This window comes from Gigantopelta aegis, chromosome 11 (assembly GCF_016097555.1).
Source record: "Gigantopelta aegis isolate Gae_Host chromosome 11, Gae_host_genome, whole genome shotgun sequence".
Lineage (NCBI taxonomy): Eukaryota > Metazoa > Mollusca > Gastropoda > Neomphalida > Peltospiridae > Gigantopelta > Gigantopelta aegis.
In genome coordinates, this window is record NC_054709.1 from 31,656,698 (window position 1) to 31,675,809 (window position 19,112).

Below are 19,112 nucleotides of genomic sequence, written 5' to 3' on the forward strand. Positions count from 1 at the left end.
CGGGACGGACATGCTCGAAACTCTAGTGGTAGGCTTTATGAGCGTGTAAAAATAAAGCGCACTCGCACCATTTACCGTAATTTGGGTCATGAAACGCTACCCATGGGCTCAGTCATAAAAGATTTTTTGTAATTCACGTAAATTACAATAAAAGGAAGATAGCGGAGAGGTAATTCATAGCGCAGGTCCGTAGCCAGAATTTTCAGAGGGGTGGGTCCTTTAGGCTTATGGTGAGGCACGACACAAAATTAAATTATTTTGCCACGTTTGAGGTGCAATTGTGCGTTCTCGAATATTGAAAAAAAAGAGAAGAAAGTCACCGGTAGACACCGTGGGTTGCCAGCGCACGGGGCAAGGCAAGTAAGCTATTGCGCCCCCTAACCAATGGACCGCTAGCACTCCCAGAGTCCCTTCCACCAGTCCAGAATGTTGTGCCCGGGGCGACCGTCCCGTTGGCCCCGCCCACGCTACGTCACTGTGTGCACATTAAACCCTATGCCCATGACAAGGGAATTCATTGTCCTGGACGGAGCAGTCTGATTAAAATTAGCTCTACTGGTCTACCATTATAGTGGAGCTAATTTTAATTAGATTGTGGACGGAGTAGCGGCGAAAGTCGACACCTGCGCCCATGACAGGCGTGCGTTACAACAGCTTGTCCCGAATGTGCACATTAAAACCAAGACCTGACTTGACCTGACCTGAGCGAATTCATAAAAAATGTGCACTTTGTGAGAAGTTTTTGAAATTTGGCATGGTGTCACTGTTAGTTTTGGGAATAAGGTTTTCAAAAATCACCGCATACAAGTTGGGATAGTCCCCTGTTGGCCGGTATGCACAAAATCCAACGAGAGCGTATAACCTTCTGGAAATGTCCGTCTAGCTGAGGCCAGGGGCGGCACAGTGTAAAAAATGGGAGAGACTAAATCATAGACAGTGGTACGGCTCGAGGTTTCCATACGCCTTTCACATTCACCTGTGAAGGACATTTTCACAGATACAACAAATATAACACACGGAAAAAAAAAAAAAAAAGTGGTACGGCACAGCCCCTTAGCTCTCTTACAGTCAGAGTACTCGGGCTAAATCCTGCGATGCAAGCACCTCAAGCGACAACTCAACCGCCTGAGCTAAATCGGGATCCCCTACCCCCACCCCCTCCCCGGGAAATGGTTAGTCAAAATGTCATTTCAAATATAGTACTAATTTATCCAGTTATCTGAAACTATTTATTGGATGGGGGTGGGGAGAGTTTTGGTGGCCATGGATCCCACACTTTTGCCTAGTATTGTGTTTAGAAGGCTAGAAATATTGTATTTGATGATGATGATAACTTGTTTAACGTGCCCATATACCACTAGGGTTTCGAACACGCCCATCCCGAGTCCGACCTCCGATAAGATCGGTGACCTGACTCGGGATGGAGGGGGGGGGGGGGGGGGGTAGAGTTGAAAATGGGCAGAATTTTGAAAATAGCAATTAGTAAAAAAGTTAATAGAATAAATTAAAAAAAACAAAAAAAACTTACAAGCCAAAAATAAAAATAATTGACTGCTCGGCCGAATAATATTTATATAATTTGGAGCATTTTAGAAGGACGGTCCAAAATTAAAGAAAAAGAAGAGAGGATCGGACTATTTAATAATAAAATAAAAAAAAGAGAGTAATTTCGACATAATCTTTTGAACGCAGATCTAAAAGTTTAAAGTCCGATCGATATGTCCACGTAAGTGGCCTCGTTAAGGCCGTTTGGGTGCACAGCTTATAGGGACGAGATGGGTTGCATCCCGTCAAGAAAACCCCTAGATTGACAGTCGATAGACGTTGAAGGTGTAGTGCTGTGCTGAAATACAGATCTTGAGAAGCCGGATCCGTCTAAACGAGAGAGAGTATCAGACTAGGGTATAGTCCAGTCGTCATGGGTTGGTATAGTGGTGCGGACGGGCCCGACTCCGGAGGATACGAGATGGTATCACTATAAAGCAAATAAAGTCTAGAAAAAGAGTAGTAGGGGCCGACCCCGCTTCCTATTTCTTCTTAGAGTGGGGCGATCAATCTTCCAGTGCTGCTAGGACAGGCTCGGACATGTAGAGACTAAACGCGAACAACCGTGGCGTTCTGCAGAATGGCCGTCATACGAGTCACGAAAAAACAAGTCAACATAGTTAGACGGAGAAATGACGTGGAGGCGAGGAATCTCGCTAAAAAAGAATCCAACCTGGTGGTGCAGACTGTCGAAACGAGAAGCGTTCCAGCGTTCTATCAGTTCCAATGGCCGCATACATCCCAGTAGAAAACTTCATTTCGCTGACAAAAACAACAAAATGAAGGATCCCCAAGTCGAGCACATGAAAGCACGTGCAGTGTGCACCAGCGAAACAAACACGTCTTACCGCGTGGAGCTACAGACTGGGAATCCCTGTATTTGAGTACCTGAAATTCAAACTGTCTTGGCGGAGGATGCCCCCGAATTCCATAAGCTCGAAATTAATGGATTATTTTACACGATTAAGGTGTGAAATGTTTGCCCTGAACAACTATCCGTTTTACAGCCTGAAAATTACGTTCAACTGAAAAACCTCTATATATGCTGGGGCGTAGCCAGAGTGGAAAAAACGCCGAAGAAAAACCCAGACCTGTAAAATAAATACAGGGGCGTGCGCAGGAAATTTTGCAGGGGGGGGGGGGGGGGTCGAGGTGTCTGGAGAAGCCCGATAACATCTCAGTACTTCCATATCCATTCACAGGAATGTAAAAAAATCGGGATATGAAAAAAAAATGGCCTTGAGCAGGGGTGGGTGGTGGTTTCGACCCCCCCCAAACCCCCCCCGCGCACGCGCCTGAAATATCAGTTTAATGGGAAAAATTAAATAAATCTGGGGATATTAAAGACGATGCAAGTGCCTCGTCTGCCTCATGCTGGCGCTACGCCATTGCTATGCCGAGCTTTATCACAGCTTGATGAACTATCGAAATGCATGCAAACGTGAATGGCCCCCAATCGGAACACCTTGTCACATTCCGCTACGCTAGATGTAGAAATGTACGAGGAGTTCCGATTGGAATGGCCCCGTGTTACCTGTAATTTATGTTACGAAAATTCCCGAGTATTCCCGAATAAGTGAAGTAGTTTTGTTATGGTGTATCCATAACAACTCACAACACTAACAGGTGCTCCCACAACGTTGAAATGCTTAATCTACATTATCCCACTAATTTGCACGTAAACATTCATAATTATTACTGTATTAATTATTATCTGAATTAATTTAGTTTTTAACATAACAAATAGCAAAGTTAAAGTTGAAACGAAAAATACGAAACAAAAAAACGCAGACAGTGTATTCTTTTCGATTATTGGCATGCTTTGTTTTGACATGTCGAAGATTGACAGTAAGCTATTAATTTGAAGTGGTTAGATGAAGATGTCGGCGGTTTACGCAGTTCAGGCCCTTCTACCATTACAGGTAAATAAAACAGGTTGTCACTGTGAGTTCGCCGCGTGCAACTTTAAGCTACTTCCAAAAATGGAAAGGGGAGGGAAGCCATATTTGTGGATCAGTGATTTTTATATTTTGTGTTTTATTCCCCTGAGGAAGTTTAAAGTTTTTAAACGAAACGTTGGGATTTTTAGATAGTTTTAAAGACAATTTTATTATATATTTTATATAATAATATATTATATAATATAGGCTATCTCACTATAGAAGATGTTGATAATTTTGTCTTAATTTAACGCGTTTAAGAAGCTGATGTATTGAAGCTATTTTTGGGTTTGATATGAGATTTTAAATTTTTTTAACTTACTTAGTGAGTGAAAACGTGTTGTCGCCTAGGAACAACCCCCAACCCCACCACACCCCACCCCAATGTTTGCCCTGTTAATGTTATATATTATTTTCATTCTTACATACTCTTCATTGACAATAGTCTGATCACTGGCGGGGGGTGGGGTGGGGCTGGTGGGATGAGAGGAGCATGGATTGTTTTAATATATTTTTACATGTATTTTATATATATATATATATATATATATATATATATATATGTGTGTGTGTGCCCCCCCCCCCCTTTTTGGCGTCTTCCTACGCCCTAGCCCGAGTACTCTGACTGTAAGAGAGCTAGACGGACATTTGGACATAAACACGCTCTCATTACAGTCAGAGACCAACCTATGTCTTTTTTTGGCAATTCCTGACTACCAAACGGTAGGCAATGAGTCCCGCTCTAATACCACAACAATTCTATGTTTGACGTCAAATACCTTTACATCAATCATTTTCGAGTTAAGTGATACAAAAAAATCCACATATTAATCACTAATACACTTACTACAGAAAGAAACCCGACAGCACCCACATTCAGCTACGTTTCGTGACACTCCGTCGCAACAATTGCAAAGCTCGGCGATCTATTTCGAGACTGGGCGATTCCGCCTTGTGCAGCAGTTACAGGGGTCATCTCATAAGAGGAGGCAGTACGTAGCACATACTTTTGCCGTATCCTGTCGATAACACCCCAAATGTATCCTTCAAATTCAAAATGGAATCAATAATGTGAAATTGTTTTGGTTTAATGACGTAATGAAATCCAAATTCATCCAAAACGGCATTAGCCAACTCTTCCATGTTGTAACTTCGCTTGATATGAGACGGCCCCTGTAACTGCTGCACAAGGCGGAATCGCCCAGTGCGCGATCACGTGGTCTACGTCTCGAAATAGATCGCCGAGCTTTGCAATTGTTGCGACGGAGTGTCACGAAGCGTAGCTGAATGTGGGTGCTGTCGGGTTTCTTTCTGTAGTAAGTGTATTAGTGATTAATATGTGGATTTTTTTGTATCACTTAACTCGAAAATGATTGATGTAAAGGTATTTGACGTCAAACATAGGATTGTTGTGGTATTAGAGCGGGACTCGTTGCCTACCGTTTGGTAGTCAGGAATTGCCAAAAAAAGACATAGGTTGGTCTCTGACTGTAATGAGAGCGTGTTTATGTCCAAATGTCCGTCTAGCTCTCTTACAGTCAGAGTACTCGGGCTACCTACGCCCATGCTGATATTTGTTGGGCCCACTGGACTAGCTATTTCTCATTCAAGATAGTGTCCCAAATTAGTTTGTTTAATGACACCACTAGAGCACATCTATTAATTAATTAATCGGCTATTGTATTTCTAAAAAATTTTTAATTCTGACTCGTAATCATCAGAAAAAACCCGCAACATTTTTACACTAGCAGCAAGTCATCTTAAATTATATGAACTTTTCCACATACAAGAAAGGAAAGAAAAGGAAATGTTTTAACGACACACTTGACACATTTTATTTACGGTTATATGGCGTCAGACATATGGTTAAGGACCACACAGATATTGAGGAAGGAAACCCGCTGTCACTTCATGGGCTACTCTTTTCGATTAGCAGCAAGGGATTTTTTATTTTATATGCACCATCCCACAGACAGGGTAGTACATACCACAGCCTTTGAGAAACCAGTCTCGATATACTATATACGACTAATTCAAAAATTATACCTAGCTCCCCTTTATTTTTTGGCGGACTGTTAAAAAAAAGGCACCCAAACCCCTTCATAAAAACTTAACAACCTTTCTTTTTGGCTTAATCCTACGGGACTTTCAAAATTCAATATAGCACCAAAACTACCCCCAGCCCACTACCGACGCCAATCAGGCTGCTGGTGCTCTCTTGTACCTGCCAGTATGGGCGGTCCCCTCTTCTACCCACCCCAACCTTTTTCCTCTCTTAAACAGAGGTTCCGGCCGAGGCAGGCACCTGTGCCCATGACAGGCGTGTGCTACAACAGCTTGCTCTGAATGTGCATGTAAAACCCTATGACCTGAACTGATGGCAAAACGTAGCAGGTTTTCTCTCTTAGACTGTATGTGAGAATTACCAAATGTTTGACATCCTCTAGCCAATAATTAATATATCAATGTGCTCTAGTGGTGTCGTTAAACAAAATAAACTGTTTTTAACATTGGCAATAACACTATGCATATCATTTATGATATCACAGTTATAACAGGGAACATTTAGTAGAGTATCGTCTTTCAATTTGCTACACAAGTTTCAGAGATCACTACACAATTAAAACATTAATTGTTAATCAATTTCGAATTGCCTGGAAATGTTGGTAATAAACATTTTGAAAATAAAATGTGGTGATCATGCATATATACAAGTATGTTCAGAAATATGCCAATTCATCACACAAACAGACTTAAAATGAAGATTTTCAAAACAAAATGTTCCTTGTCTGTGATAGAAATAAGCAGAATGTTTCACTAGTCCACTGTATATGTACATCTACAAATCTATTTGTCCATCAGTATTTTTACTTGTCCTAATAAGTTGTTAGTTTTATTCAAGAGCATGGTCAATGTTTTTGATTGTTCAAAATGAAACCGCATTATAAATTTTTACTTGTCCACTAGCCAACCACTAATGTTCATTTTGCTTGTCCCAGCAGATTATCACTTGTCGGGACAAATGGTAGAGCTGGGTGGTATTGAAATTTCAGGTTCAGTATCAGTATCAGTATTTTGGGAGTGGTTTACCTCCGTATCGGTACAGTATCCGGTATTGATATAGTATCGATATTAATTGAGCAGTATTTTCGGTATACTTACTTACTTACTTAATCCTCTTCATATGCGGTCACACATAAGTATTTTCAGGATACTTGACTTTAAGTGCATGCCTGAGTTAAGTCTCACAACCTAATTTCATCTAAATAAAATTAAATTTCATACACATGACCATCATCTATATCTTCTTTTCAGCTCTTTTGTGTTCGTCAGATATATTGTTAGTGCTTTTACTAAATGACGTTAAAAAAAAAATGTCAGTACCAATATTTTTGTATTTTGAGATTTGCTTGGTACGGTAAATTGATATTGACATAATACTGATACCGAACGGTATATAGAGTATACTGCCAAGCTCTAACAAACAGACAGGTGCTTATTTCGAACACTGCTTGTGTTATTTCAGAGCCAGTCAGTAGCGTGACGTGATGGCATCACGGGTTTCCCCGATGGAGTCAGCTCTTCCAATGAAGTCGATCCCGCCCGAAGTTCCCAAGCTGGAGGAAGAGGAGAAACTAGCAGTCGTACGACAGTACCATGAGGAGGCGAGAACAGTGGACGACTTTGGCGCGTCAGCCGGGCAGACGGTGAGTGCGGATTAGAGGAAAGGAATGTTTGTTTAGCAACACACTACATGTAGCTTGTTGTTTAAAAACAAAAGAAAGAAATGTTTTATTTAATGACGCACTCAACACATTTTATTTATGGTTATATATGTCGGACATATGGTTAAGGACCACACAGATATTGAGAGAGGAAAGCCGCTGTCGCCACTTCATGGGCTACTCTTTTTCAGTAAGCAGCAAGGGATCTTTTATATGCACCATCCCACAGACAGGGTAGTACATATCACAGCCTTTGATATACCAGTCATGGTGCACTGGTTTGAACAAGAAATAGCCCAATGGGCCCACCGATGGGGATCGATCCCAGACTGACCGCGCATCGAGCGATCGCTTTACCACGGGGCTACGACCCGCCCATGTTCTTTAAAGGTGCAGACCCTAGTTTCATCCGGTGAAAACAAACACTAGGCTTGCTTAATCTACAAACCTGTATCACATCTCGGTAAAGTTAAATAGAGTGAAACACGCGACGTTGAAATGGAGAAAATACCTCACAAAATAAACGTGAGTTTATCTCCATAACCGGTGGCGTAGAATGGGTGGGGCCACCGGGCCGGTTGCTCTGGGCACAAAATTCTGGACTGGTGGAAGGGAATTAGGCCAGTCGATTGAGCGTTAGTCTGGTCAAAGGCTGTGGTATGTGCTTTCCTGTCTGTAGGAAAAGTGCATATAAAAGATCCCTTGCTGCATTAGTAGCGGGTTTCCTCTGATGGCTACAAGTGAGAATTACCAATATAATGTTTGACAATCAGTAGCCGATGATCAATTAATCAGTGTGCTCCAGTGGTGTCGTTAAACAAAACAAACTTCTTTTTTGATGTCACTGAAAAATATCCAATGTTATCCTTATATATATATTATAAGTGCAGAAAAATGACATCATTATGGAAAATGGAACATAACCATTGTAAAATGGAACATCATTATGTAAAATGGAACATGATCATTGTAAAATGGAACATTATGTAAAATGGAACATGATCATTGTAAAATGGAACACCATTATGTAAAGTGGAACATCATTATGTAAAATGGAACATCATTATGTAAAATGGAACATGATCATTGTAAAATAGAACATCATTATGTAAAATGGAACATGAATAAGATGTTAGAAATTAACACTAATTAAATTGTTTTGTTCATAACTATAAGCCTTGTTGTGAATTTATCGATGTATAGCACTTAAACATTTAGTACCAGTATTTAAAATCGCATTGATATGCATGTTGTGTAATTTTATACAATTTGTAAGTTAACTGTTATACACTGATACATTCACACAAAATGATAAACATTTTCTTATATAAAATGTATTATTGCTGTTTGTCTTTTGTAGAATGAAGACATTGCCTGGATCCGCAAAAACATCAAAAAGAGAGAGTGTGTGTGTTTTATACAGAAACCAGAGTAAGTTGGCCAAATGTGTATGATTCTGCAATATGTTTTATAGGTGCTATATGCTTGGTGTATCTTTAAAACCCCAGTCTCACATACACAAATTATATCCCGAATTGACCTGATTTACGAATTCTTGGTGATTCTTGGATATACGTACTGAGACCGTAGGGGGTTCCTGGCCTTTCGTCGGTATTCTTGAATGTTCTAGATCGACTCCCGACTGTTTTGAACATGATATGCATGTTGTGTAATTTTATACAATTTGTAAGTTAACTGTTATACACTGATACATTCACACAAAATGATAAACATGCGGAACATGTTCAAAACTGTCGGGAGTAATCGTGAATAAAGTTGAAATCGTGACTCAATCTTACGAGTTCTTGAGGGCATCTTGTGTAACCGTAGTATGTTTGTAGACGCATTCGGGATATTCGTGGTTAAACATGGGGTATTCATACGACTCTCTGGCTCTTTCTCTGCCTCTGGTTCTCCACGGGTACGCTGGCTCTTCCCTCGTTCTTTGCGGCCGGTTGCTGACTTCTTGAAAGGCGGCATGGTGATGTTCCCTGCATGCAGAAAGAACGTCGAATGAAATTTGGCCTGTTCGGCAGCCTTCATATAGGTGTCTTGCGGCAGTTGTACTGGTTCTTGAGGAAGTCGTACTGATTTGTGTAGCAGTCATGCGGATTCGTTGGCATGTTGTAATAATTCTTGACGCGTTCCACATTAATCGTCATGATTCATAGCATATTTGGGAAGGCATCCTAGGGTACACGTAGTAGGTCGTCCCGATTCGTAATGAATCAGGTTCAAGATCGTAATGGTATCGTATTAGTTCTTGCAGCAGAGCAGTCGTGAGCATTCGTTCGCAGTTCGGGAAAGAAACCGAATCATGCACATTTTGCTGCAAAAAATCGGGAGCAATCGGGGCTGCATAGCATAACATATTAAACTAACAACAACCAAAAAAATTTTCCCTGCCCTTGTACAGTTTATAAATCATATGCAAATACCGGTTATGTTTCTATATAGTGCTTGTTGTAGACCGCTTTGGATACAATTTCACTGATTTTTATTTAAGGGGCGGAATTTAGCTCAGTCGGTTGAGTGGTCGCTTGAGGTGCTTGCGACACAGGATTGAACCACCTTGGTGGATCCATTCAGCTGATTAGAATTTTTCTCGTTCCAACCAGTGCACCACAACTGGACAAAGGCCGTGGTATGTGCTTTCCTGTCTGTGGGAAAGTGCATATAAAAGATCCCTCGCTGCATTAGGAAAAATGTAGCGGGTTTCCTCAGATGACTACGAGTCAGAATTATGAAATGTTTGACATCCAATAGCCGATGATTAATTAATCACTGTGCTCCAGTGGTGTTGTTAAACAAAACAAACAACAAACTTTAAACTTGATTTATAATTACAAACGTCCCGCAGTTATATCATTTATTCTATCCTGATTGGACGATGTCACTAAAAACTGAATATTATCCCTTGATAAACATCAGAAAATATGATGTCATATAACATCAAATTGTACATCATTGCATTAAAAAGGTCATGGAAAAGATGCTAGAAACTGATTTGTTACATACTGATTCAATCTTACTATAGTGATACGGACATTTTGAAACAGTGTAATAAATTTATTTTGTATCACACATATGTGCAATATAGACCAGAACTTTTAAATGGGGATCGAATTCCCTTTTTCTGGTTACTTAGCGCCTTTTATTTACTGACGTCATATGAGATTTACAAATGACGTCACATTGTATTTGAAACATTACACAAGGCTGCCACAGAGTATGATTCTTGGCTTTAAAGGAATGCTAAAGCAAGGCTTTTGGACTGGTATGCATATTCAACAATACATAATGCACATTGTTGCTTAATATCAATAAGTATAATTGTATAGTTAATTAATAAAACGGTTAAATGTGACGGCTATTATATATAACGGGCGCAGCCATTTTGTACCATCCCAGTGAATATGCCCTCTGGCGAGCTGGTGGTTACATAATACCTAACGTGTCACGTCAGGAATTCGTCTTCGAACTGAAGAAACAAAACATACCTGATTTTTGCGGATGCATCGCAATGTTCTGTAATAATATCCATCCCAGTAACATAGCATCGTGTATATGTGGTTTAGTTTTCAATACAAAATAAACCACCATTGTTACAGTGTTAAAATAACTGTTTTATGTTTTGTATATAAATTAAGCCACGTACTGAAATAATAGTCGGAGTGTTTTCTTGGTTAATTGGTCTTTTCTTTCCGTGGCCTGTATCTGTGGTTCTTGATTGGCAGGTGTATATTTAGATGGTCCCCAGACACTGTGTCTAAACACACTAAAAAGACATGCCTCTTTTATTAAGATCACAGGGTATTGTGTAGTAACCGCATGGATACCCTCAAATCGTAATGGACCTTACCAGCCGTCCTGCTGCTTTATTACTGTAAGTAATTTTGTAAAACACTTGATTAAGTAGACTTTCCCATCTAAAATCACAAAACTGACCAATTACGTAGTTCTAAAAAAAAGAAAAAAATTATCACTTGGGTATCGTGAGTGGTTGTTTTTGCTCGAACGACGTATCCTACCAATAGGCTTAATAATATGCATTTTTTTTTTTGGATTTTTTAAAAGAAAAAAATACTATAACTCCATTTCTTTATATTGATGCAAATTGAAATATATTTAGTTAAATAGTTTATTATACTATCAAGTCATTTGTGTTGTTTTACAAGTCTGGTTGATGAAAGCGAAGCACTTTGTCGTAAATTAGAGCATTTGTTTACACTGTGCATAATAGTTAGACGGAGCTGACGTCACTTCGCCCCAAGCTATACCATCGGACGTCACGAAAACAAAACAAAATGGCTACCCCCAGTTAGCAGGAATAATCATGGTTTTTTTTATTAAATCTAAAATTACGCGTTTTTCACTTGTTAAAGTGTCAGTATGTTGGTGGTCCGGGTATGCATCTTTCCAACACGTAAGGCTCTTGTTGGAGTTTAGTCTACCTTTAAGTAAATCCATGAAAGGAGTTTTGATCATAGATTTAACAAAGTGTTGTTATGACGTTAAATTAAAAACTGTTTTCATAAAAGAAGGTATGCGATAAATACAGAACTTCACATACATTGTTTTCGCTTCCTATTTATTGTACTCGTTTATTTTGCGAAAGTACGTACCACTCGACCGCTATGCGGTCTCGTGGTATATATTCTTTCGCAAAATAAACTTGTGCAATAAATAGGAAGCGAAAACAACATACATGTATATGAAGTTCTGTATATTTATATGTATACATTTCTAACCAAATAAGTCTGTTAACTTGTTTGTAATGATAAAAATTGTTTGTCATTAAAAAAAATTGTGAATTTATTGATGTATATAACAGTCATAAATTTAGAATTAAAAAAACGCTACGCTACACAATTTTATACAATTTGTGAACATGCAGGGAACCAGTTTTATTTAGACCACAGTGTGGTGATTTTGCACACTAGAATGCTTCTATCTCGGTCCTCAAACACTGTTAGATAATTTCGATAACTTGGGGGATTTATACAAGATATTTCTGCTTCTATCTCGGTCCTCAAACACTGTTAGATAATTTAGATAACTCGGGGGATTTATACAAGATGTTTCGCCAGGCGGGACGTAGCCCAGTGTTAAAGCGCTCGCTCGATGATCGATCCCTGTCGGTGGACCCATTGGGCTATTTCTTGTTCCAGCCAGTGCACCACGACTGGCATATCAAAGGCTGTGGTATGTACTATCCTGTCTGTGGGATGGTGCATATAAAAGATCCCTTGCTGCTAATCAAAAAGAGTAGCCTATGAAGTGGCGACAGCGGGTTTCCTCTCAATATCTGTGTGGTCCTTAAACATATGTATGACGCCATATAACCGTAAATAAAATGTGTTGAGTGAGTCGTTAAATAAAACATTTCCGTCCTTCCTTCATACTTGGGATATGTTTTCAGGCCTTTGAACGATGCAGTACACCACTTTATTACATGTGGGGTGATAGTGATATAAACATTTTGAAACCGTGTGATAAACTTATTTTGTATCGCACATATGTGTGAATTGGACTGGAATTTTTAAATGGGGAATTCCCTTTTTATTTTTACTGCCGTTAGCGCCTTTTATTTACTGACGTAATGTCTAATTTACAGACTACGTCACATCGTATTTGAAACATTACACAAGGCAGTCGCAGAGTATGATTCTTAATTTAATATAACATTAAATAAACCCATGAAGAGTTTTGATCATAGATTTAACAAAGTGTTATGACGTTAAATTAAAAAACATTTTTGTAAAACATAAAAGAAGTTATGTAATAAATACAGAACTTCACATACGTTGTTTTCGCTTCCTATTTATTGCACGCATATTTATTTGCGAAAGAACATACCACTCGACTGCTATGCGATCTCGTGGTATATATTCTTGCGCAAAATAAACTTGTGCAATAAATAGGAAGCGAAAACAACATGTAAAGTTCTGTATATGTATCAGAAGAGACATAGTGAAATATATATCGGTCGTTAATTCACATCTGAGGTGCACAATCATGCTTGTGCACCTAGCATACCCTAATTAATTTTATTTCAGAAGCGTTTTTTATCAACCACCTAAAAACATGGTTATATAGCACACCTCCCGCTGGATATTTGAAAATAAACTGCTTTAACCCCAGTGTTTGAATACTACTATACTCTTAAAAAACAGAAGGGAACTCTAATAAGAATTAACAGTTACCAAAATTGTACGGTATATTACCTATGGGGAATGGTTATATGACAATAGTGAATTAATTGGGCAAACAATACAACTGGTAGTTCAGTATTACAGTAGGTTTTATGACCACCAATGATCTTGAAGGACAATTGGGGTCAGAAGTGAAATTTGAAAGTTGACGTTTTTTTTATCAGTAAATCGAAAATTCAAATAATAAAAATGACTAAAAACAAAACAAAATAACAACTGTATGATCAACAGTGTAAAAAAGATTGACAGAAATAATGTTCCACAGTGATTAATGGACCTTCCTGGAAATTGTCAAAATCGAGAATGACACCCCACGCACATGTACGGGGCAACTGCGTGATGCATGTGCAAACTATGGAATGTGTTTTGGTGTGTTGATAAACAGACCTGAACGTTCTTTACTAGGATGTCTGTGGTCGAAACGTATGTTTTAATATTTCAGGTTCCCCTACTTTTTTTGAAGAGTTACATATATACGTGTATATTGGGAATATTTAGCCCAGAAATTGTATATTTTCGGTACCACTTTCTTTTGGGAAGGGGCCTATATGTTCGGACCCACAGAGAATGCCTGGATGAATCTCTGTAATTCTACATAGTATTTCATGGCTTAAACGTAACAACGAAACCGACAGCAATTGCCGTTGTCGCATTATAAATTGCCATCTGTCGGGAGCATATCACAACTCAAAAGTGCCATCGTTAAAGCTCCTAAATGATGGCAAAATGTTTAAGCCTGATGTACATTATCTGCCAGCATATAATATCAGTACATTTAAAATATATCTACATACAGCAAAATAACCTTCAGTCTTATTTATTTGCTGCAAAAGTTATTCTAAAAACCATTGCCTTTTGCAGGTTTCAAATTGCCGTCGGTGGTCTATTTCAACCACAACAGTTTTGTTTTTAAAGTGCTGTGTGAGACAAATTCTTAAAATTGAACCTTGTATTTGATTTATTAACCAGCCTTATCAGCGATGATCCTGTGTGTTTCTGCGGCTACCAGAAATCAGATCACAAGTCACTGGACAAGACTAAAATGGCCAGCGTCCGGCCGACTGACACATGGACGAAGGATGACCACACAAAGACGTCTAAGACGGATGCCTTTGGAGAAATCGAGTTTTCAGGATTCGGTGACAAAGTCTCCAAGGTATATAAGCAAATTTCAATGTGTGTGTGCAGCATTTGTCAAAGTTGATTTCATTATGTTTCAAAGTAGGAGTCATGTTTCAGTAGTACAGGAGTCTTTGAAAGTAGGAGTCATGTTCCAAAGTAGCTAGAAGTCATGTTTCAAAGTAGCAAGGAGTCATGGTTCATAGTAGAAGTTATGTTTCAAAGTAGCTAGGAGTCATGTTTCAAAGTAGCTAGGAGTCATGTTTCATAGTAGAAGTCATGTTTCAAAGTAGCTAGGAGTCGTGTTTCATAGTAGAAGTCATGTTTCAAAGTAGCTAGGAGTCATGTTTTCAAAGTAGCTAGAAGTCGTGTTCCAAAGTAGCTAGGAGTCGTGTTTCCTAGTAGAAGTCATCTTTCAAAGTGGTTGCATTTGATACATGGATTTGTGGACCCTTTGATCCACGCGTCCGAAAAATCGTAATTATATTGCATTTCTTTGAGAAATGTTTTGCAGAGCGAGCAAGTCCTAAGTGTAACCTTTGGTGTTTTCTTCAAACTGTAGCCACAAACAGGCATTTGTTTTAACTAAATCCTCCTTTTGCCATTTTAGTTCAGTGCTAGATTTTAAGATCCTACTCCGCAAGATATTCGTTTGGGAATTTCCAGGGCACGATTTAATCGGAGGCCGCATGCCTTGGATACTGGGAACAGGGGCAGTTGATTTGTCATTATCGGTACCTGTCTGTTCTTTTACAGCAAAGACTGGAGTTATTTTGTTCAACATCCTTTAATTGTTAACCACGAGGAAATTTGAATTGGAAACTTTAAACGCCACAGGAAGTATATACTAAGTACGAAAGGTCAATGACTAATATGCGTGACATCATTTTTCACAATGTAAAGTTCCTGCAAAATCGAGACTATGAAAAATCCTATTAAACAGGTACACGGACTGTAGATGAACTTCGTGTTGGACTGTCAAGTGCCCCACGAACCGGTTCGAATCCCACTGGTACACATTGTGTTTTTTCATTCGTAATAAAAAAAAAATTTAATCGGTGCAAATATTGTATTGTATTCGACTCCAAAACAGCCGGTTTTTACTACAACGCGAGCTTCGGACATGTTGATCGGCACAATCGACATTGTTACTGACAAGTTACAAATTTGTACCGGACAATGACCGTGACTGGCCGCTTATTTCAAGGCTTGTAGAAGTCATGTTTCAAAGTAGCTAGGCATCGTGTTTCCTAGTAGAAGTCATGTTTCAAAGTAGCTAGGCATCGTGTTTCCTAGTAGAAGTCATATTTCAAAGTAGCTAGGAGTCGTGTTTCCTAGTAGAAGTCATGTTTCAAAGTAGCTAGGCGTCATGTTTCCTAGTAGAAGTTGTGTTTCAAAGTAGCTAGGAGTCGTGTTTCCTAGTAGAAGTGATGTTTCAAAGTAGCTAGGAGTCATGGTTCATAGTAGAAGTCATCTTTCAAAGTAGCTAGGAGTCGTGTTCCAAAGTAGCTAGGAGTCATGTTCCAAAGTAGCTAGGAGTCGTGGTTCCTAGTAGAAGTCATGTTTCAAAGTAGCTAGGAGTCATGGTTCATAGTAGAAGTCATGTTTCAAAGTAGCTAGGCATCGTGTTTCCTAGTAGAAGTCATGTTTCAAAGTAGCTAGGCATCGTGTTTCCTAGTAGAAGTCATGTTTCAAAGTAGCTAGGCGTCATGTTTCTTAGTAGAAGTTGTGTTTCAAAGTAGCTAGGTGTCGTGTTTACTAGTAGGAGTCATGTTTTAAAGTGGCTAGGAGTCGTGTTTCCTAGTAGAAGCCATGTTTCAAAGTAGCTAGGAGTCATGTTTCGGCAGAAACACTAGTATTGCTGTGGTTGCATCAATTCCATAGAGCCATATCCACAAATTTCTTTCTGGCAGAAACACGGGTAATAAATATATTGCTTGAGCAGTACTTTCAGAGTGCTTGTTTTTTGTTTCTAGTACTGTCGAGTCGATGTAGCAGTACTTTCAGAGTGCTTGTTTTTTGTTTCCAGTACTGTCGAGTGGATGTGGACTCGGACACAGAGACGATCGTCGAGCTGATGGTCAACAAGTGGCGACTCGTCAAACCCAACCTGCTCATCTCCGTAACCGGGGGCGCCAGCACCTTCCACCTGAAAACCAAGCTAAAAGATGCCTTCAAACGAGGGCTCATGAAGGCTGCACTCAGCACAGGTCTGTACTTGGTTGTCTCCCTTATTTTTACTAAGCACAGGTCTGTACTAAGTTGTCTCCCTTATTTTTTACTTAGAACAGGTTTGCAGTGGATTATCTCCCATTTTACTTGGTACATGTTTATAGTTGATTATCTCCCTTTTTACTTAGCATTGTTATGTAGTGGATTATCTCCCTTTACATTTAGTGCAGGTTTGTAGTGGATTATCTCCCTTCTTACTTGGCACAGGTTTTTAGTGGGATTTCTCCCTTTTACTTGACACAGGCTTATAGTGGATTAGCTCCCTTTATGACTTGGCACAGAGAGAGAGAGTACCTTTAACATGCCCATATACCTCTATGGTTTCAGGCATGACTGTCCCGGGCCCTGTCTCTGGGACAATTTTGACTCATTATTTTTTGGAATAGGGGTAGGGAACTAATAATTATTAAATTAACATGCGCAGATCTAAATCAAAATTTTGGTTAGTAGCATTTTAGAGCGGGCATTTCTAAAAATAAATATAATATTTAAAAAAGAATTTTAGCCCTACAGGTTTGTAGTTGATTTTCTCCCTTTTACCTGACACAGGTTTACAGTGGGTTATCTCCCTTTTTGACTTGGCACAGGTTTGTAGTGGGATTTCTCCCTTTTACTTGACACAGGTATACTGTGGGTTATCTCCCTTTTTGACTTGGCACAGGTTTGTAGTGGGATTTCTCCCTTTTACTCAACACAGGTTTACAGTGGGTTATCTCCCTTTTTGACTTGGCACAGGTTTGTAGTTGATTATCTCCCTTTTTGACTTGGCACAGGCTTACAGTGGATTATTTGCCTTTTTACTTGGCACATGATTGTAGTGGATTATCTCCCTTGTTACTTGCCATGGTTATGTAGTGGATTATCTCCCTTGTTACTTGTCATGGTTATGTAGTGGATTATCTCCCTTGTTACTTGCCATGGTTATGTAGTGGATTATCTCCCTTTATGCTTAGCACAGGTTTGTAGTGGATGATCTCCCTTTTGACATGGTACAGGTTTGCAGTGTATTAATTTCCTTTTTACGCAGCACTGGTTTGTAATGAATTTTTTTACGCACACACCCATTGCTAAGAACACCATTTGTTATTTTTGATAACACTAATAACATATACAATGTATAGGTGTGTTATACAATTTAAAGACATATGACTGGTTGCTCCTAGGTAACGACCCGGTCGCGATAGCCAGATCATCCTTTGGGGGAAAACCCCCTAAAACTGAATAGTCTGTGATGCATAAGTTGGCTGTAAATATGATCACTTAGAAAATATGTTTAAATTGATTTAAAACCTGGTTTTTGGGGGACAGGTAAGAAATAGAATACTACATTCGACATGTCCATTAGATACAATATATCTCACAATTTGTTCTTTAAAAATGTATTCAAATTACGTTTTAAAACAACTCGTAAAATAAATGGTATCCCTGTAATATGTTGTTATTTTGAAATCTGGACCTGTTAAATTTTGGACGGGTCTGCTAAAATCTTTAAAGGGCCTGTTAAAAAATCAAATGACATATTGGGCCGTTTAGCAAAATTTTTAATTTTGTACTCTGTGGTTGTTCCGACAGTTGCTTTAATAATGTTTGTGTGACAGGAGCCTGGATCATCACAGGAGGTACAAATGCCGGAGTCATGAAGCATGTAGGCGAGGCTGTCCGAGATTTCGGCCTGACAGCGAAAAACCAGGGTCAGGTGATAGCCATCGGCATAGCAACGTGGGGCATCATTCAGAACAGACAGGAACTCGTAGACGAAAAGGTAATCACAGGTTTAATAATATAGTTATCAAGATAGCAATAGGCATCATTCAGAACAGACAGGATCTCATAGACAAAAGGGTAAACACAGGTTTAATAATACAGTTATCGGCATAGCAACGTGGGGCATCATTCAGAACAGACAATATCTCATAGACAAAAGGGTAAACGCAGGTTTAATAATATAGTTATCGGCATAGCAACGTGGGGCATCATTCAGAACAGACAGGAACTCGTAGACGAAAAAGGTAATCACAGGTTTAATAATATAATTTTTGGCATATCGACGTTGGGCATCATTCAGAACAGACAGGATCTCGTAGACAAAAGGGTAAACACAGGTTTAATATAGTTGTCAGCATAGCGATGTGGGGCATCATTCAGAACAGACAGGATCTCGTAGACAAAAGGGTAAACACAGGTTTAATAATATAGTTGTAGGCATAGCAATGTGGAGCATCATTCAGAACAGACAGGATCTCATAGACAAAAGGGTAAACAGGTTTAATACAGTTGTCAGCATAGCGATGTGGGGCATCATTCAGAACAGACAGGATCTCGTAGACAAAAGGGTA

The 19,112-nt window shown here is 39.2% G+C and overlaps 1 protein-coding gene across 1 annotated transcript in view; it reads left to right on the forward strand.

The window, feature by feature from the left end:
* Nucleotides 1-3,361: 3,361 nt before the first annotated feature.
* LOC121385624 (transient receptor potential cation channel subfamily M member-like 2) overlaps nt 3,362-19,112 on the forward strand; it is a 109,427-nt gene continuing 93,676 nt past the window's right edge. Inside the window, exons 1-6 of the mRNA XM_041516371.1 lie at nt 3,362-3,467; nt 7,012-7,192; nt 8,571-8,641; nt 14,395-14,581; nt 16,574-16,754; nt 18,375-18,538. Of these exons, the coding sequence (XP_041372305.1) occupies nt 7,034-7,192; nt 8,571-8,641; nt 14,395-14,581; nt 16,574-16,754; nt 18,375-18,538 (762 nt within the window). The 5' untranslated portion in view covers nt 3,362-3,467; nt 7,012-7,033. The remainder of the gene's footprint in view (nt 3,468-7,011; nt 7,193-8,570; nt 8,642-14,394; nt 14,582-16,573; nt 16,755-18,374; nt 18,539-19,112) is intronic.